This window comes from Kryptolebias marmoratus, linkage group LG20 (assembly GCF_001649575.2).
Source record: "Kryptolebias marmoratus isolate JLee-2015 linkage group LG20, ASM164957v2, whole genome shotgun sequence".
Lineage (NCBI taxonomy): Eukaryota > Metazoa > Chordata > Actinopteri > Cyprinodontiformes > Rivulidae > Kryptolebias > Kryptolebias marmoratus.
In genome coordinates this window covers 4829951-4850834 of record NC_051449.1, presented here as the reverse complement: position 1 = coordinate 4850834, position 20884 = coordinate 4829951, and the positions used below count along the sequence as shown (strand labels likewise).

At 44.4% G+C, this 20884-nt stretch overlaps 1 protein-coding gene across 2 annotated transcripts in view; it reads right to left on the bottom strand.

Annotated features, from left to right (window-relative positions):
- ankrd12 (ankyrin repeat domain 12) overlaps positions 1-19909 on the bottom strand; it is a 39141-nt gene extending 19232 nt beyond the window's left edge. For both annotated transcript variants that reach the window (XM_017410909.3, XM_017410910.3), the window contains exons 1-2: positions 19708-19909; positions 1305-1418 (exon numbers count right to left, since the gene is read on the bottom strand). In XM_017410909.3, the coding sequence (XP_017266398.1) occupies positions 1305-1364 (60 nt within the window). In that variant the 5' untranslated portion in view covers positions 1365-1418; positions 19708-19909. The remainder of the gene's footprint in view (positions 1-1304; positions 1419-19707) is intronic.
- Between the last annotated feature and the right edge of the window lie 975 nt (positions 19910-20884).

Genomic DNA, 20884 nt, shown 5'->3' with positions numbered 1-20884 from the left:
TCCGGGAGGATTCTGATGTGTTCCCAGGCCAGCAGAGAGACATGGTCTCTCCAGTTTGTCCAGGGTGTCCTCCTAGTTGGACATGCCCGGCTCTCCTCCCTAAAGAGGTGTCCAAGGAGCATCCTTACCAGATGCCCGACCCGCCTCACCTGGCTCCTCTGGATGTGGAGGAGCAGCGGCTCGACTCTGAGTCCCTCTCAGATAACTGAACTCACCCCGTCTTTAAGGGAGAGCCCAGCTGCCCTTCATTTCGGCCGCCTGTGTCCATGATCTCGTTCTTTCAGTCACTAAGTTCATGACCACAGGTGAGGTAAGGAACGCAAACCGACCGGTGAACGGAGAGCTTTGTCTCGCAGCTCAGCTCCTTCTTCACCACAACGGCTCGGTGCTGAATACGTAATTCTGCAGAAGCTGCACCGATCCGCCTGTCGACGCTCCATCCTTCCCCTCACTCATGAACGAAACCCCGAGACACTTCAAACCCCCCACGTCTCAACCCGGACAGAGCCGTCCACCCTTTTTCGACTGAGGACCATGTCCCGAGATTTGTAGATCGTGGTCTTCATCCCAGCCACTTCACTTTCGCACTATGAAGAGCTGCAGATCCTGACAGGATGACTCCTCTCGCCACGTGAGGTGGCGCAACAGCTCGCAGGTTCACTGACACTGAGCACGACTTTCTTCTTCTGGGAAAATGAACAAAAACGGAGCGGCGTCAAATTTGAGCAGTTTTAGGATTTCTGTTTTGTCTGTGGTGCATGTGCCAACAAACCAGGAGCCATTTCTCCTGCTAGTGGTAGAGACGTGCGTTTGGTTTGGTTGTATTTACCCAGAAGGCCCTGTGCTGCAGTCCACTTCCTGCTTTTGGAGCGGTCTCGGGTCCGCTTGTGTTCACATATGCATCCAAACCGCGCCAGAGTTCACTTCGATCGAACCGAGATCTGGGGGTTTTAGGCGTACCAGAGTTCGACTGTGTGTTCACACCTCCCCCAAACGAACTGGAGTTCGATTAAAGCGGACTGAACGGGGCTGGTGGGAATGCGTCCTGTCTCGTTTGTCTCTGTGTGGAGACATGAGCAGGTGTCCCCCACTTCTCACTCAATCAGAAAGAAAACTGACAGATGGAAAAACCTCTGTTCGGTAACCTGGAGCCACTTATTAAATATCCAGCAACAAAAAGAGAAGCTCTCTAATTTTGTTTTATTATAAACACGTAATGAATTTAATTGTACCAGAAATTAGAAAGAGAAATAAATAATTTGAAACATTGCCATCAGATGTGAAGTGCAGTGGGGTTTACGTACCTTCTTCCCCGACTGCTTATCCACCATGGCTCCATCTCGGTCGCCCCCAGGTTTGGCCATGGTGCAGCACCTGACTAGCTTAGACGCCTACTGCACAGCCGGTTCATCATGCACCTGGGAGGAGAAGACAACAGTAATGAGGAAGAACCTGAACTCCCCCGGAGAACCGTCCGAACAGGCGACCGAGGCGAGTGAATCTCAGACCCGAGCGAGAGCAGAAGAGGCTTGGAAAGGCATGAAAGCAGAGCGTTTTTACGTTACACGTTCAGCGCAGAGGAGCGAAGTGGCAGCTCGTGTGAGCAGATCAGCAGTCAGGGATTTTTATTGAACTTTCCATTGCACTTCTGCAGAATGACCTGAAAGAAAACTCAGGAAACGGCTACACGAGGCGGCATGAATCACAGCTTTAGGGACTCTTCCATCTCTGACAGGAAAACGTCCCCTCTGCACGTCGTCACTACGACACACTCATCGGCGTAACCGCGCTGCTCTCTGATGTGGCTCGTGACAGAAAACCAGCAGGGGGGGGGGGGAGCAACGCGGGCTCCTACACGTCCTGGAGAAAAGGCGAGAATCAGCTGAACGTCATCACGACGCCTGCGATTGTCATTTTCAGCCGCAGGACTCGATTCTCGAGTACTTTGAATGAACCTTCCCTGCTTCCTTTTTTTTTTTACTCTCACACAGAAACATTCCTCTTTGTTTTGAAAGCACCCACAATAACCCTGTTCTAAAATAAGAAACCGAAGAGACGGTTTTGAAGAAAAAGCCACGACGACTGTTAGAGCCCCATTACTCAATATGAACTCAACTTACAGCTTTTTAAATTTTATAGGTGACATTTACTCTTCTAAGAACAGATGACTAGTTTTTTGTTTGTTTGTTTGTTTAGTGTATTCAGTAAAAAGCAGGACTTTACAGGTCATAAATCACAAAAATAGTTCTAAACTTTCACAAAAATTGTTATTCCAGACACTTCTTGGTGATTTTAAACGTTTTATTACATAATCAAAACTTCTAAAGACTTCTAGAAATACTATAAGCTGTGAATTTTTTTAACATGCGACTTAAAAATCAAGCGAAACATGCTCCATGAAGACTAAATTTGCCTCTTTGGAGACCAAATTATCATTAGGTTAGCAGGATAAATAAAGGGTAAGTTCTAATCTATAACATTTCTCATTCTGTTCAGCAGTTTTAAAGCTTTAAAGAACAATTTGGATCATTTAGTGCTTAAAATGTGTTGGGAATGACAGTCGGCAACTATTTTAGGCAAACATCTGTAAAACTGAAAGAGTTACGATTGATTAGCTTAGCTGTGGCAGCCATTTTTATATGGGTTGGTTTCAAAATGTGATCAGTTGTAGCTGAACATCCATCGATTGCTGTCTGAGAGTTTCCGTGGTTCATGATATTTATTTTAACAGACAGATGGATAATTGACCAACACACAGAGGCAATTACATGAATGCCCACCTTTCATTACAACAATAAATGTGTACGCAGTTAAAAAAGTATATATAAATAATGTTCAAATGTTCAAAAAAAAATTGTATTTTTGCTCAAAACTCCACTCAACTTTCACAAAAAATAGCCATTGTTTGTCAACACAAACTATTTATCTTTACTTATTTAGCCTTTCGGTTCTGTGTCTTTCTCCTAATGCCCCCAAAATAAAAATTAAAATAATAACTGCAGCACTTTCTGTGAAGCACATGCGAGAATAACGAAGGCTTGAACGCGTTAACCTACAAGGCTCCAAAGACAAAAGTAAAACGCTGCGCTCCGATTCGGACTTGAGAACCAAAACGTGACGACAACACAAGAGAAAACAACGGCGTCGTTGCCACGCGTGAAATAAAATCCAACGACACGCTGCTGCTGCGGCTGCACGGGTCCGACAAGAACACCCACACTCACCCAGGACCTGTACGAGGTTAATTTAGTCAGAATTTATGATAAAACCAAAATACTCGCAACTAAATGTTTAAAACAGCGGCATAAAAACAACAACAACACAGCTCTGATAATAAAAAGAAACGTTTCCGATGGATCCTTCAGCAAAGTCTAGTTTAATTTTTATAAGATTTAAGCCAATTCATCAACTGGGTGGTCTATTGTTACAGGACAAACAAATGTTGGTAAAATGTGACCTAAAAGTATATTCAGAGGTACTTCTGCGTAATCATACATCTAGTTGGCCATGACACAAGTGAGGGGTTGTCCCAATTGTCCTCTGATGTGAGGAAAGACCCTGTCCCTACATGTCCCCTTACAAACTGTGTTTTTCTAAAGATCCCTCCTAAAATGTCACTAGCAAATGATGTTATTTGAGAGTATGTTGGTATTATAAAGTATTACTACTGCTACTGTGGCTCAAACTAAAACGACAAAGGGGGACACTTAAAGTCACCCTAGAATACGGTGTAAGAAATCCCAACATTGTGTTCCTCAGGGAACTTTGAGATGATCCTGAGTGTTAAAGCTGAGCTGACAGGTTTGAGTTTTCCCTCCACGCGGCCCCACTGCCCAGCTGAGGCCGGCGGCTTGGCGAGCGCTCGGTCGTTAGTCAGCAGGCAGCAGGAAACGCAGAGAAGCTGTCATCCAGCCAGCCGAAAGCAAGCATGTGGCTGTAAAGCTAGTGTATTAAAGCGGTACGGGACAGGCCGAGGACCGAACCAAAAAAAAACAAAAAAACATCAAAAAACAAACGCTGACAGAAGTCCAATCTGGCCCAGGTACAGGGGAGGAGGCCGCGGCTATAATTACAGAGGTATTTGGGCACCGGCCAGTTTGGCACTCACGTTCGCTGAGTTTCACGAGCGGCTCGGGGGGCTGCGTGAGCCTCCACGAGCTCCGCCATTAACCTCGGGCCGTTTCAAGCCCAGATCAAACCTTGGCTACTTTCGGTTCATGGAGACTGCAGCTATGATTACTCTGGCACTGGATGCCGCCCAGTTAAAAACTGAGGAACGGCAACAATTATCCACTCCGCTTAACATCGGGCCGAAAAAAGGTGAAAAGGATGATGGGAAACGAAGGGTGCGACCCTGATCGCCAGCTAAAGTTTACATTTATATAACAAAATAACCCGTTTTCTGATCAAAACTGGGCATTTTGGTTTATAAATTGCAGGAACAGCAACCTAAAAACTTGGATGATTTACTGTTTATCAGTGTCAATTTAGAAGCTAAATGACACTTTTTTATTTTTAATCCAGCTTCCTAATTTAGGGGCTTCTGTTCAAAAATCAAAACAAAGAAATGTTAAAATGTGACGTTAAGCTTTCAGTCAGAGATGCAGACAATTCAGCCCATTTAAAGCCGTCGATCATGAATGTTTTTCTTTTCTGCATCATCTTCGTCAGTTTAACACTCAGCTCCATTTTCAATACCTGAAATCAGAGCCGGAGGACACGATTTTAATGCAGACCTGGACGTGACGGGTCAGTGTTTTTACGCTTTAATTATAAACGGTTTTATTTGCGGGGGCTCGGTGGGTGAAATCCTGCGTCTCCTGGAAGAAGGGCCGTTTCTTCTGAGGAGCAGATGTGTCTGCATTTATTTATAACCCGATGTTCCCGCTTTCTAACGCCGCTGGTTCCTGAACAACAACAACAACAACAGTTTCCCCACAGAGCCGAGCACGTTGGCCCTGGCAGCAGATTGGGCGTCGGTGCGTGTCCTCGTGTGAGCGCAGCGGTTTGAGAAGGAGGAGGAGGAGGGGGGCTGGGATGGAGGAAGAGCGTACGAGCAGCACGGTAACCTGATCCACTGACTGCAGGATGGGGCAGGGAGGGAAGAGGGGCTAAGAATAGCACCGAGCCCCCGACACGCAGCTCGCAGAGTATGTCGCCCCCAGCAGCAGCCGCAGAAACATTACTCCAAGTACTGCCTGCCATGAGCTCGCACACACAACATGTGGAAAATACATGTGCCCCCCCTCCCCGTGCTCCCATGTGGCTGTACTTATGACTGCATGTACAACGAATGCACAAAAAACAACAACCCCAGATTAGCATTGAGCTCCATGCAGACGTGAGCCGGATTAAATGAAAAGAAACGAGGAAATAAGACGACAATAGAAGGCAGGCGAGTCTGCAGCGCGCTCAAGGAGACCCGCGACGCCTGCTGCAGCGATAAACAGCCCGTCACGTGACGGTGGTCCTTCTGCTACCAGGCTAAATGATGGGGGAGGTCTCACTCAGCCGCACAGTCGCTCCCAGCCTTCGTCGCCCTCCTCCTCCTCCTCTTCCTACCCTGACTGCGTAATGAGAAGCAGGACAAAGCCAAACGCAAAAGGCCCGACCGCCGAGGGAGACGGCCAGAGGAAGAAACGACAGCGAGAAAGGAGCTGATTCTCCTTGAAATCTCTACGTTTAAAATTAAAAAAAACATTTTTACTTCAGTTTTATTTTAGGTCAGATTTGATGCCAGAAAATTTTAAATACAATAACTGTGTCCACTCTGCTGAGCAATTTCCCTCTTCTTTTTTTAAGTAGAAAACAAACAAAAAAAGACCACAAACACACAGACAAAACAAGCTTTTAAAGCCAGCTGGGTTTACGAGTGTCAAAGACTCAGAATAAAAAGAAAAAAGGCAGATTTTCTGTTTCAGTCTCACTGAGCTGAGTTTGCAACCAGCAAGCCGTGCCACTGCTTTCTGAGCAACCGATTTATAAAAATCGTGGCTTGTTTTTGTGTTCACGGCTTGAGAAACTGATCCTAGGCCGTGCGCTTTATTTTGTTGCCCACGTTGTGGTTACCTTAGGCAGCCAGGCGGATTTGGACCAGTTTTTTTAAATAATCACTGTTCATCAGGGTTAGACCGGTACATCTGGGAGTCAGAATACAGCTCAGATGCTCTGGAGTTACGAAAACTAAACCGGGACGAGTTTAGTTTTCATAACATTTTGGAGACAACGACTCAAACGGTGTCGCAGCTCAGTGAGACACCGACTGAAGTCTGTGATTTCAGGTTCAGTATTTACAGTTTAAAGCAGCGGCGGGCCGCGCAGTTCACCCCTCGATAATCATTTTATGGGTATAAAAACCATCTTATTATGCAGAAAAGCAGTATAGAGAACCGTTGCATTGTGGATAGATAACTTTTGCAGCCAGAAAGGAGGAACAAAACCGGGGTTCACAAGTTCCACACACATAAACAAAGCATCAGTAAGAACCTCATAAAATTTAAATATTATTACTCGCCAAAAATCCTGACTACCTGTCCACAAAATCCATCCTCCTTTCTTTCCTCAAGAAGAGTTTAATTACTCTGTTGTACAGATTATTCTTGTGTTTCAGTTCCAACAGGAAGTCCTTTTCTGTCGCCATCAAAGCTAACGCCAACTGTGACGGGCTCGCGAGCTTCGGAGGTGCCCGACCTTCCCCAACAGGGTCCAGCTTTCCTTGAAAAGTCAGTTTTCAAAATGGTTTCGCCAATAAATCTGCCACCCAATCCATTTCTTCTCCTCCTTCAGCCACAGATGCAGTTTGCTAGCTCTGGCTAGCATGCTTAAGCTGTCCAATCAGAAGGTTGCGAATACGCTGGCATTACCGGACGCCTGCTAGAGGCGCCTTGGTGTCGCCAACTCAAAATCTGATTGGCTGAAGCAACATTTTGATGCTTATTTTATGCTACAGGGAACATATAACTGATTGTGAAGGCCTCCAGGCAGATTTCTACAAATTAAGGCTGAAATGTGATTAGTTAAATGCTTTTAAAATACACTTTTAGAAGCAGCGCAACCAGAGGTAAAAGCTATGAAAGGAAGCGGACAGACCATTTGGAATTATTTAATAAGTATAAATGGACAAAATATAATTAATATATCCCTGACGGCCCACCACTGGTTTAAAGTAATTCTCGCCAAAGCAAAGGATTATCTTGATTTACGAGACACGCCTGAAATACCACACGGGCAAATTCATCTTCATATTTCTTAAAACAAATGGAGGGAAAGTCACACAAATAGCATTCTTCTACTATTTTTGTCCTCAGACCACAGACAAGGCGTGCTTTTGACACGACTGCCCACCAAGTTCAAAGGCATAACATTTAAAGAACCGAGGGAGTGCGGCTCTCCTCCTCGTGTCACCAACTCGTCTGAACTCGGGGCATTTCTTCGGCCTGGACAAACAAACAGCAAAAGACAGCGGATGCCTCCAGGCGTCCGCTCACCGCTCACTACCCCGACCGCAGACAGACAAAACATGCCTCTTCCAACCAGCGTGTCTGGCCTTCGTTCCCAGTGTTTTTATTTATTTATTTTTCTTTCCCCCCCTGCTTTATATAGTTCGGTCCCAGTCACTGGGAAAACATGAAAAGCTCTGGCTTCTTTGCCGTATGGGAAAATCGTGAACTTCTTTTGGCAATAACAGAACTGATAATCCAAACATTTTACTGTATGAGGGAAAAAAAGGTTGTGAATACATCACTGAACCTGGTGAGGTTCGTTACTGAGTTAACCGTCGCTGTCAGTGATCCTGATGCTTCTGATGTAGAAGTATTAGTGATGGTTTTCAGCTTATGAAACACCACAAACTGTCTAATTTGGAGTCAAAAGTGTATTTTCTGTGCACGACTGAATGCTAAGTTTTACAGCCTTGTCCGTCACTTAAAAGCATCCATAAAAAACAGGAGGGGGAGAGGTTCGGCGCATGGCTCACACATAAATAATAAAAAAAGGCTCATAAAATGGCCCAATGTTTGTATGAGAGATGCACAGATACGGTCGACATCAATGCTAGAACGCCGACTCACTGAAGTGGTCCCAGGATCTGAACGCTCCAAGAAGCCTACTGACGGACGCTGAATGTAGGTTAATGATCAAATAGCCAAGCAGAGGACGGGAACAATGAAGCTTTTACTGCTGATTATAGGTTACAAGAAGGGGGAGGGAATGAGGGAAGGATTAGAGCAAAGGTTAGAACCGAGGCGTGGGTCTTGGTCTTATATTCACCACCGGCGTGAAGACATGACTCAACAAAATGCTGCAGAATTGGAGCTATTCATTAGAACCAGTTGCGTTTTATTTTTACACACTGTCACAATGCCAATTTACAAGCAATTATCTAATATGCAAGGGAGAAAAGTGATATGATTCATGCATTTTACGCAAAGTGAGCAGAGTTTGAGCCTTTTAAATTTCACCTGCAGCTCGATTCGATGCAAGACAAGTTGTGTGCAGCAACCAAACCTCTAAAAAGGTAAAAAAAAAAAAAAAGAAAAAAAAAAGACACCTACGACACAAAACAACACCTCTGCAGCTCGCCAAGTGTCAGAGCCACAGGGATTTCCATCTGCGGTGTTGCGTATGAGCAACTGGCTGGACGCGGTTCGAAAAACGTTGCGTCGGTTTTTTTTTTATCAACGTCGCCCGAGACGCGACTCCATCTACGCCTGTCGCATCCAATTAGGCTCGATGAGGCGCCAGTCCGGGCCCGAACACGCGGCGGCTGGTTCGGTGTCAGAACCACGGCTTCGTCTGCGAGCAGGTCTGTGTGAGGCTACTGTGGAAATTCAATTTAAAAAAAGGGCATCATCTTCACACTGGGAGGAATTCACAGAAGAGTGAGCAAACAGATGTTCCAGTAGTTGTGCTTAAAGCAAGACTCAAATATCAAAGTTATTTTTAGAAGCGTTTCTGTTAATCTGCCAATTGATAGTCGAAGGTGTACTTCAGCTGAAGGACTGAAACGTATTTACACAGCTTCACTTTTTCCACATTTTGATATGTTACAGCCTTATTCCAAAATTAATTAAATTATTTTTTTTCCCCTTAAGTCTCTACAGACAATACCCCATAATGACAAAGTGAGAAAAGTTTAAATTTCTTTTGCAATTTGTTAAAAATAAAAAAGCCAAAATCTAACATCTACATAGGTATTCCCAGCCTTTGCCTTGACCCTCAAAATTGAGCTCAGGTGCATCCTGTTTCCACTGATTACCCTTCAGAGGTTTCGCAACTTGATTGGAGTCCGCGTGTAGTAAATTCAGCGAATTGGACCCGATTTGGAAAGGCAGACACCTAAATAAGGTCTCACAGTCGACCGTAAAAGTCAGAGCACGAACCCAGCCATGAAGTCTGAAGACAGGACCGCAGCATGTAACAGATCTGGTGAAGGGTACAGAAAAGGTCCCAGTAAGCACAGTTTCCTACATCATCCGGAAATGGAAGAAGTTTGAAACCACCAGGACTCTTCCTAGAGCGGCCCAGCCAATCACAACAGTCGGGGTAGAAGGTCCTTAATCATGGAGGTGACTAAGAACCCAATGGTCACTCTGAAGCTGGATTTAGACTCCTGCTCTCTCCTTGACGCAGTTGTGAGGCCAAAATGAAGTAATTTTGTTCTCCTAAGAGCCCCGAGAGCCCGATCGACAAGTTCTAGGCAGAATGTTTTCTTAGCAGAGGTTTACTGATGTGTGATTGGTCAGAAATGTGACGTGGGGATGGTAAACGCAGCCGAGCTGCTCAGGTACGGCTGCCCTGAAGTTGCAACGACACAAACCGAACAGATTTCCACGCCACGCTGTCGCCGTGTTCCTCCTGGAATAAAAAGGATGTCTCTGTGCTACGTCAGAGAGAGCAGATTTCTAAAAACTTCACGCGGAAGATAAATGATAAATCCAATTTAACGGCGTTCCAACAATGGTCTGAGAGAGAAGTTTCCAGAAGGACAAACATTTCTCCAGAACCTCCAATCGGGCTTTTATGGTAGATTTGCTGCAGAAATGGTTTCTACCGTGTAACTTTTCCATGAAATCGAAGTAGCCAATAAAATATACAGATGTGACCTATTCAAGCTCGACTTAATTTAGACGCAATTTATGCACTCTGCTTTTTTAAAGGATTTTATTCTATGAGATGGCTTATTCTAGACTAATGATAGAAGTGAGTAAACGGGTTCTTAGCTTTCAGGTTTTAAAAAAACAACATAACTAAACAATACAGAGTCAAACACTCCATGGTTCACCACTGATACAAGACCGAGTTCCTGATAAGAATATTAAAACAAAGCTGTTTTTGGCCTCAGCACTCCAGTTGCAGGAAGTACTTTCTGTTTCATGCATGCCTTTGACTTCCTGGCACCTTAGACTACATCTGCCTGGCGTGAGCACATTTTCTGCTCCGTCACTGAGAGGAAGAGCACTTCTGACGTCAACAACTCTCGACGCAGAATCAACGAGGTGCAGGGCATGCTGGATGAACGCTTCGTCCCGGAGCTCGGGCTCGGGAGGAAGAAGAGGCCCTTCTTAGTCAGCCGCCGGACTCCATTTGTGGTTTTGAAGCTCGTCACGAGACGTGCCGTTTAGGAAAAAACGCATATTTTCAAGTCAAGGCCTTTTAAACTTTGCAGGATGAGCTTTAAAGACAGAATATTCTGCAGATAAAATTGTAAAAACCAATCAACTAAAATCCTTTTACAACCGGTCAAATAAAAACTCTCATTTTAGGTCACACTTAAGAAATGTTTCAATAAATTGCTGAATGAGGCATGCATGTATGTTACCTACTATAAAAAGTTAAAAAACTAACTAAAACTCTTGAGCTCCAAACACGACCAGGAGATGAACTACATCACTAACCTCTGTAGATTAACAGATAAACCTTCGTGTTGGAGGTTATTTGTACGAAAGTGAAGCAAGAAGAAATCAATAAATAGCGTCCACCTGAAATCTGCATCAATCACTCTGTGAGACAAGGACAAATATATATTAAAATGAATATTTATCACAAAAGAGTGATAAATTGTGTTTGTCGGCCATTACTGTGGCTTATTTAATAAAACTAACAGCTAAATGTGTTTCAGGGTGTTTTACAGTCGTGGTGTCAGAAACATTAAATGTTTCCATCGTGTTCCTGCAGTCTCCCCTCCGTCACTGGACCTGAACTTTAAATCAACAAATAAATAAAAATGTTTCAGTCAGTCAGTTATGGGTCGCCTATAGGAGGAGCGAGACAGACCTCTCTTTCCGAGGCGACGCCGTTCTGCGACGCTGTTTGCAACAAGCTGCAAGAGTTAGCATGTTAGCAGGCGGGACAACAGCGGGCTCGCCACGGAGGCTGATGGATCAGTTAGCGTGGGCTGGTCAGCCTCTCAACGCTACTCTACAACGAGCAGGACAATAAAAAAAAGAATACAAATGTTGACATTTAACCTTTTGGTACGAATCAAAACTCTGGATGAGTTCCTCAACAACGACCAACTTGATCCATAAACGTCCTGTTTTTGTTATATTAGATTTTAAAATCCCCAAAAATCACATTCAAGGCCAGTCGTAACGAATCTACGGTGCTGTTAACGTCAAATACTTTCACGCCGATATCATGAACCATGTCGGGAGTAATTTTGTTTGAGTGTATTAAAAGTCTTTTGCTGGATTACGGATTAAACGGCGGGCTCGGATGTTTCCGTGTCGTTTCTCAGCTTAGAGCTCTGAATGGAAACAAGCACAGAGTTCAGAGAAACAACCGTTCAATCTGTCCTGTCCTGAGTGAAAAGCTTTTTATTTTGTTTTCCAGCCGGAGGAGGGTTGTCTGACTTCAGAAAGCGTGGCCACAAACAGAGCCAACGTAAACAGGATGTGACCGCTTTCCTTGGCATCGGTAAAATGAAAGCAGAAGGCGAACGCGCTCATTGTCGAACATTCCCAGCCTTCAAGTCGAAGGCGCCGTCATTACCCCTCGCTGTTCATTCACCAAAAAAAAATTTTTTTTTTTTTTTTTTAAAAGGCACCTCTGAGGATTAATTATTGAACATTTAATGACCCGTCTTCTCCCTTTAATCGTGACACCCCTGCAGTCATGGAGGACAGCCGCAGGTTCTCAAACTGCCAGCCTTCAGAAGCACATGGCGGATTCTCTGAGCACGAACTCAACACGCCACATGAAGAAAAAGACAACAACGTTCTGCACACGTTCAGCTGCTGGCGAAGGCCTGCAACATGTTGTGTAATCGGGAGGCTCCGCCCCTGACACGCACACACGCACGCACGCACAGGGCCTCTGAAAGGCGCGCTCGGGTCCCTGGATCGGCTGGAGGCGAAGCGGCACCTGTGAGCCGCTGCGCTGGACGAGCGGAGGCGAAAGAGAAAAAGGCAGCGGGAGGAACCGTCTGCTGCTGCCGCCGCCTTAAAACGGGTTCAAAGAAAGCAAAAAAAAAATTGACAGTTTTGGGGGCTTTCCCTGAAGATTCGGTTCAAAACAGAAAAAGAGGAACTGCGTTCAGAGAGACAGCCTGAAGTCAAACCTGTCGTGTTGCTGCGACACATCAACCTTTAACTCTTATTATTCACTCAGTCACTAAAACACACACATTTTATTCCACTAACAGCAAACTCTTCCTCTTTTTACCCAGAACAAGGACTGACAAGTTGCTCGACACTTTCTCTTCCTCCAGTTTTCTTCATTTTCTTATTTTAATAGCGACAGCAGAGAGTAAACAAATAATCGTGCAGAACAAACGGAACCGTTCGATTAGTTTCCCGTCAAAGTTTCCGTTGGAAACGTGCACGGGAGGTCGGAGACGCATTCAGAGAGTTACGCTGAACGATCTCAAGTGTTCGACAAATGCCGACCTGCACTCAGCAAATACCAGTTTTAATATAAACGTGTTTATCGTGGAAGGAACGTAATGTGTCGCCTCCTCGTTATCGTTTTTTCTGTAAAACAATGGATCGATCACTTAAATAAAATAACCGCACAGAGCAAAACCTGTCAGTGTCAGTAAATTAAGACCATTCACACTGGTGGTAATTTGGACAGAAAAACGAGAAATAAAAAATGCATGTAATCTGAAATAAAGCCACGACAGTGAAAGTCTATTTTCTGAAGCGTACACCGTCCGAAGAGGAAACTGCTTACATAATTGCTCCTGCGCTACAGCACCTTGGTCAATTCTGTAATCACTAAGAGGCTTATAGTCTGTCTGGGGAGCCGTGTTTCCCACACGGACAGAAAACTAAGGAAAAGCTCCAAAAAGGAGTTAAATCAGAGATTTAACAGAAACGGTGTTGTTGTTTTGTTTGCGTGCATGTTCGCCGCTTCGGGCGCACGTCCTCCCTCCCGTCGCGTCGCTCGTGTCATTTTCATGACGTAATCAGGGATCGGCGGGACGCCAGGTTGTTGCGAATCTGTCTGCACGTTAGGGTGCGATCGAAGAATTTAAGTTTCCCAAAACGGCCAAAAAATAAAAATAAATCTGTTTCTGCGACAGCTGGGAGCGACACCAAACAGGCGGACATTTCTGCCCTCAAACGTTCAGAACAAGAAGCTTTTATTTCACACGAACAATAAACCTTTAAGAGAATAAAAGGAAAGTGTAAATTCACTTCATGCGTATCAGAGAGTGAGTTATGGTTGCTGATAGCTGCAGAGACTGAATGATTCACGATGTTCCTTCAGGAGAGGCAAACGGGTATTTTCATGATTCAGAAGAAATTGCTCAACTCTTTTAACGTTTGCCACTCGACGTAAGAGACGTGCTTTACGCCAGGCTGGGCCATCAGCGTGGAGACGAGCGGAAACGAGCTGCGGACGCGATCGACGCTTTGACGAAAAGTTCCCACCTGGAACGCCGAGACAGTGTCCGTTCGCCGCCGTCGGGATGAGAACTACAGTGCGCGTGTTGGGGAAAAAACAAAAACAAAAACAAAATGAGCCGATGGACGCAGAAACTGACAGGATGGGAATTTATTGTACTGCAACGTCTTCCAGAAGGTTTAGGTCGCGCCAGAGCAACAAGCGGCGAAACGGAGACGGAGCTTTCATCGAATATGCAACCGTTCCTGGGAGGAGATTTTAATAACGTGAAAGTAATGTGCATTTTAACCAGCTTGTGGCAAACAACAGCTGAAGGAATAGGCAACAGAAGGACAAGCACGGAAGGAAACATCACAAACTATCGTCCCCGTATGTCCGTCTGAACAGCTTCTTAACCAAACAGATTGCTTTTGTTGCTGCGATCTGATCAACATCACAAGCTGCATCCAACTTTGTTCAAACCTTTCAGACGTGTTCGCGATGACAGTTTTAACACCCAATAACATTTCCCAACATTAAACAGACTGCACGTTTCTGAAAACGTCAGAAAACAAATTAAACCGACCAAATAAATAAATAAGTCCAACCCTTTACTACGATAACCTTCCTCAGACCTGACATGTCACGACAAAATAAGACTTTTTTTTTCTCCCCTCTTGCATAATTTATAAAGTCACTTAAATTCTTAATTTATTTTAAAAATGTCCAGCACCTGGACAAGCACTGAAAGCCATTGTCTGGATGGAAGTTAAACAGGAAAAACTAACGTTCGGGAGAGCCTTGTGCACGCGTTTCTACACGGAGCTGGAGAAAAATTGCTGGTTGCTCAGAAATCAGACTGCAACTGAAAGTCCACCCATTTCCAAGCAACTTTAGGAGGTCAACTATAGTCCAACAGAGCCGGGGATGAAGGAGGTCTGGTTTACAGCACAGAGAAGTCATAAAGTATCTGATGGTTTCTGTATTCACGCCCAAAAACTGACCATACAGTCACTTTTATAGTTAGGTTTGTTTTTCTTTTATGCGTTTGTTTTTGTAACTTCAGTTTCCAGGTCTTTAGGGGCTTTTCTGTCTTTCTTCTTCTTGATGACCATGTCTGGTTTGGCTCTTCTTCTTCTGATTATATTTGGGTCAACAGCGCTCCTGCTCCATCTTTTCAGTCAGAAGCTTTGTTTGTTGTGGCCTTCTGCACACAGTCAGACTCTGAGTTCTAATTAAAACGTTCATTAAAAGGTTCGCTTTCTAACCAGCCTAAATGACCCCAAACACAAAGCCGAGACGAGCCGAAGTGGTTCGCGGACATCTCCACATCTGTCCGCAATCGTAGAACCGCGGCGCCGAATTTAACCCGGAATAAAAGTCTGTCCATCAGCCAGAGAGTAACATCTAAACGTAGACGCCCAAAACGCGTGCGACCCGTCCAGGACCTAAAACACCAAATAATCTTCATAATCTACCTTTAAGTTGAAGTTTTCTAACAGCGATGTTTTCAGAAATTAACCTTTTAATTCTAATCTTTTTATTTTTCTTTGAAACCGACCATTTTTCTTTGCCAGGAAATCCCTTCGCGTAACGTCTGGCCTCACTGTTAGGCTCGGGGATTCCTCTTTTTAAATATAGGGCCGAAATTCCCAACGACGTCATTCCAGACCAATAAAAATCTCGTGAACAAAACCAGCTTGCTGCCAGGTGATAAATCCCCAAAATTCCAACAAACTACGGATCGTTTTGAAGCTTCAGAGACGAAGAATTAAAATGGTCATTGTGAGTCACGTTGCTGACACGGGTCACACGCCTGTCTTATAAAAAAGCGTAAAATTATTATTCACTTTGAATTTATTTAAATGTCAAATAAAAGTTGAAAAAATGTGTTTTTTTATTAGAAATAATCAAAGAAATGAACCGAAGCTTCAGATGAGCAGATTAGGACTTTCTGCTCGTTATTAATTTTCTGTTCTTTACGAACATTTCGCCTTAATGCTTTGAAACTAGTTCCCAGGACATGCCAGCCTGACTCGGATCTAAAACAGGTCTTTTGTTCCTCTGTCGTGTCCGCGGCGCTCGGAGCGACGGGTCAGATCGAAAGACTCTGATCTGAGGGGAAGTGGATTTGTTTTTATCGCTACAGGAACGCGTTTTTTAGGTCTAAAATCGAAATGAGCGTTAATTATATTTTCTGCTCTTTCCTGGTTTGTAGAAACACTAAACAGCACGTGTCAAACTGATGGCCCGCGGGTCAGATTCAGTCCTTCGCAACATTTTATGCGGCCCCCAAAATGACATTTAAATGATCAGATCTGACCTCCCTTTCGCTTCTTATTTAGCTTATAAAACTGAGCGTATTTAGTGAAGTCTCCTTGCGATAGTTACTCTGAAGCCAAGAAAATGAAGTTTTCATTTCTCTGTGACCTTTATTTTGACGAGGAAAGGGTGACAGAGGACGTCAAATGGGACCGATCGAACAAACAGCCAATAAGATAACAGCGAGCCTTCTTTAATGGATGTCCTCTTTTTTTTTTTTTTGTATTTTCTTCTTGTGTCAGAGTTAAACGTTAGCAGCTGCGTGATCAGATGTTTGTTGATGGCTTCTTAGCTGCTTGAATGGATCATATGTAAGGTATCTGACATTTCTATATGAAGGATTTGACATATTACGTCTAAAACCAGGGTTAACTTGTGTATTTTTCCAATAAATATTGATTGAGACTGGCGCTTGGCGAGGACCAGGCTTTAATTTTGGCTCCTTTGTGTAGCTGAGTTTGACACCCTGGCCTTTCAGTGATGAAATAAAAACTAAAACACACGGTAATTATTAACAAATTACTCCTGTTCTGCTTTAAATGTGCCGCCCAACGCTCTGATTTGAATGTAACGCCAAAAGGAACCAGTATTTAGAGCCGTCGGTTCTTAAATTAAACAAGACTAGTCAAAAAATGTAATAATATTGACCTTTGTCCTCCCCTCGGGACTAGCACCTACTAAAAGTCTGGATCATATGGTGGATTTATGTGTTATTGTTTTGACTTTTCCCCGTTAAAGACCATAAATAACTTGAGTCGATTTAATAAAATGCTATAATACTAGCAGAGAAAGCGCGGGCAGACGCCGCTTACTGCGTAGCGAGTTACTCGGATAATAGTTGCAACGTTACAATCCTAAAAATACGTATACGGCAAAACAGGAAATAAACCAGGAAGCCACATCCTGAAATCCTCGCCGCATTTAATAACTCCAGAAACGGGACCGTCGTCCCCGGCAGCATAAACAATCCTTTCACGTGAAGCGCCGTCGAACTAATGTGAGAATAATTCGCCCCATTCAGGAGACCCAGCCAACGGTTTCCTTCACGGCCGAGGCTCCGATTAACATTTTTCTCTCGTGTTTACGGGTATCGTCTCGAAGACGAGTCGTAAATCGAAGCTTGGTGCTCGTCAAATGTTTGTTTGGATTCAAAAAGTCAAATCAGGAGGTTTTAAACTCATTTTTATCTGGTTTAGGATGTGCAGTAAATGAAGTTAGCTTTAAAACCTCCAACCTTTTAGCCTCCTGTAGTAATTTATTTAAAACCTACAAAAATGTGAATTCAGTGAGAGAAAACAGACGTATGACGACGTTGTTGCCTTCTACCAGTTTCATTGATGCAATCCCAAAGATTAAATAGAATTTAAGAGATATGGGTGTGTTTTTTTGACATAAAAGCAACATTTCATCCTCCAGATTAGCGTTCAGGAACCAGCCACGTTTCAAAACTGTAAAATCACATCATTTTTAGACTCAAATGTTGATTTTTCTGTAACAATTTTGGCCAATTTTCTTGCCCAATTCCAAACATTTCCTGTAACTGACCGGGTTTTTTTTTTAAATGTCTGATTGCTCTGAAATCCATTAAAAATAAAATGAACTGTACACAAAGACGAGTACCAGGAAGCAACCAGTGTTTTAGGACCTTCTCAATAAAACTTAACAGTCTGTAAAATCAGTAACGTTGATCTGATCCCACAGAGAGACGAAATGTTTTATATTTATCGCAACTTTATCGTCTTTAAAGTATCGGAGAGCGCAATTTAACCGTCACAGGCCGTCGTGTTTAATGTTCTGCATCAGAATATTTCAGGTTAATCCAACAGACGCTCCGCGGTCTTGATGTCCACACCTGGTTTAGGTTAGGACTCAGGAAAATGTCGGTTTGTTTGTTTTTAAACAGTGCGGCCCCAAAGCCAACTAAGATGCTGACATCTTTCAGTCGCACTGAAAACAAAAGAGCAATATATTCCTTTTTTTGTTTTTTTTTCTTCCTAGAAAGCAGATTAGATCGAACAGTCTGGAAACACTAATGTTCTCCTCTCCCATGCTCCGTTTTCCTTCTTCCACACTTATCCACAACCTGGAAAACACAACTAATAATAGCCAATGTGTTTTTATAAGACAGAACTGTTCTTGTGTTATATAAAACAAACCCAGAATTTTTGCTTCTAACGTAACTCGTATTATTAAATTAGGTGATGGTTTGGGGGTTAATTCAACTTAAACTCATCATGGTTTTTGTAAAAAAATTACATCAGAAAACAGCAAATCTTCCTCGCCTAAATTTGGCGATGAGTTACAGAAATTCTCCCGTTAAGAGTCTACGGTCCAACGTTCGCTTCATTGCTCGACTTCCTCCCCAAAGCTCCTCTTTGTCGTCGCCGTCTCTTCTCAGGAGAAGAAGAACTTCACCTTTCTTTCTTCTGATTCCACCGTTCTCCTTTCGGTTCCGTTCGCATCCGGGGGATTATTTTAACCGACCCGACGTCCATCTGTGTGTCCTCGGTAATGATCGGACGTAAACAAACAGCTCGTAATTGTTGCCAACGACTCTGACAGAAACATCGCCTTTTCTGACAGCTACGTTGACTTTAGTGGGCTCATTTTGTGCATGCGTGCATCTAAAACCATCGGGTCGTGTTTGACCTCGGTTGTAACATGATTATATGTGTAAGTTTTGCTCATTTCGGTGTCATGTTTGGTCGTTGCACAGCCATCCGTATGAAAACAAGCAGCTTTTGTGTCAGGGCAACACACCCCCAAGATGTCACAGTCAATGGCTTGGAGGCGAAAGCTCCTAATTGCTTGGGCTATGAGACTTCCCTGTGTGTCTTAACAAATCATAATCATATCTCACACTAGATTAGGCAGCAATTATCTAAAGAAAGGAGGAAAAAAATAAACAAAACATTGTAAATAAAAGGTGGCTTGGGTGGTTGCAGACAACACCACCCACAATCAGATGTGTGTCGCTCACAGGGAAGAGACTGGATGCGTTTAGGCTGCAGATTTAAAGAGAAAAAATTTAAAAACTGTTTTAAATAATGATGGGATCGCACGTGAATGCGCAGCTGCTGCGTGGCACAAAAAAAAAAAAAACAGCGGAGGCGACTCGAGTCCACGCGTCGTTTTTTTAGATGGTTAAAAAAAAATGAACACAAAGCCCTGAGACAAAAGCCCACTGACTGCAGCCCCCTTCCGCCGTCCCACCCTCCACCAGCGGCTCCAGCCCCGCCGCGGCTCCGCCGGCTGATCTGGGGGCGACTCGCTCCGCTCGGCTCGGATCCGCTCGGCTCCCTTTCCCCCCCACCGCCGCCACCGAAGCCGAAGCGCCCGCTCCGGATCCCCCACGAACAAAAAAGCAACATTAAACCATAATATTAAATACGTTACCGGGCAGAAACTGTTCGGTGTGTGCAACGCACGTGGCACGCAACTACACCCGAACCCACGCAAAAACACACAACATTCATTTTCAGTTGACGTCAAAAGCTAGCTTAACGGCTAACTACGATTTTTTTTCCCCTTCTTCTACGATTTTGTAGCGCTTACCTGTAAAACGGGTCCGGGTCCAGGCAGAGGCGAGCTCTGAAGCCGTTAATTATTATTGTTGTTGTTGTTATTATTATTATAAATATTATTACTGTTGTTGTTTTTTATCTGAGATATCGCACGTTAAACCGTGGCCCACGGCTGCGTGACGCTCATCGCCGCTTTTGAAAACATCCCAGCCGTTCGTTCGTCTGTCTCCGAGAAAAGCCCAGCAAAACACGCGAGCGCCGCTCCCATTGGCCGAGGCGCGCGTCACGTGACCGCCCGAGCCCCACCGAGCTTATAAGGTCTCCAGTCTGCTGGGGTGAAGGCTCCTAGATGGGGGAAGGGGAGGGGGAGGGGAAGGGGAGGGGAAGAGGGGGGCCCTGTGTCAAAAAAAAAGGCGCTATTCTGCGGGTAAATCCGCACTCTCTGCCGCTTGCGGTAACCTTCGGGCTCGTCGCGATCCGCAAGCCGGCGGCATGCTCAGCTTCTGGCCGCGCGCGAGCTCGGATTGACAGGAGCGGGAGAGGGAGAACAGGAATGGCCGCTTGACGTCATCTTTTCCGCTGCTGTGTTGCGGTCAGTGGGAACTTTCTCGAAGATCAAGGGCCCCTGGGGGTTAAAAGAGGGTAACGGTGCTTCCGTTTTTTTATTTTTATATTTCTCTCTTATTTAATCCGCCTGAGCGATAGCTGCGCGATCTGTTCGACGCGTCAGCGGCAACCCGACGGCGTTAATTGTCGCCTATTGCCCGCCATTTCTTTGTATGAGTCAGCTTTGAATTTGTTGCGCAGTGACATTTGCATCGCGGCGCGCTCAGTGCGCATGCGTCGCGGCGCATATTGTTGCAGAGCAGGGTTGGGGGTGGGGGAGGGGCGACCCAGCCAGGAAGCTGTGGACTCTGTACATTTAAGGCTTGTTTACAATGCGCTTTTGAGTGCTTTAAAGTGTTAAAAATACTCAGTGTATTATTATGCTTTACTCAAGGTGTCACCCTCTTTTAAGACCATTTAGTACTTTAAATTCAGACTACTTGAAGCCAGTTCTGTTATGTAAATCTTATGAAAAATGCTTTCTCTTCCAATAAACATTTCATCACAACTAAAGTTGGGCAACTATTTGATCTGCTTCTTTGCCACAGGTGTTTATTTAACCTATTATTACTGGAGGCTTAAAAGTGCTGTTGTAATCTATT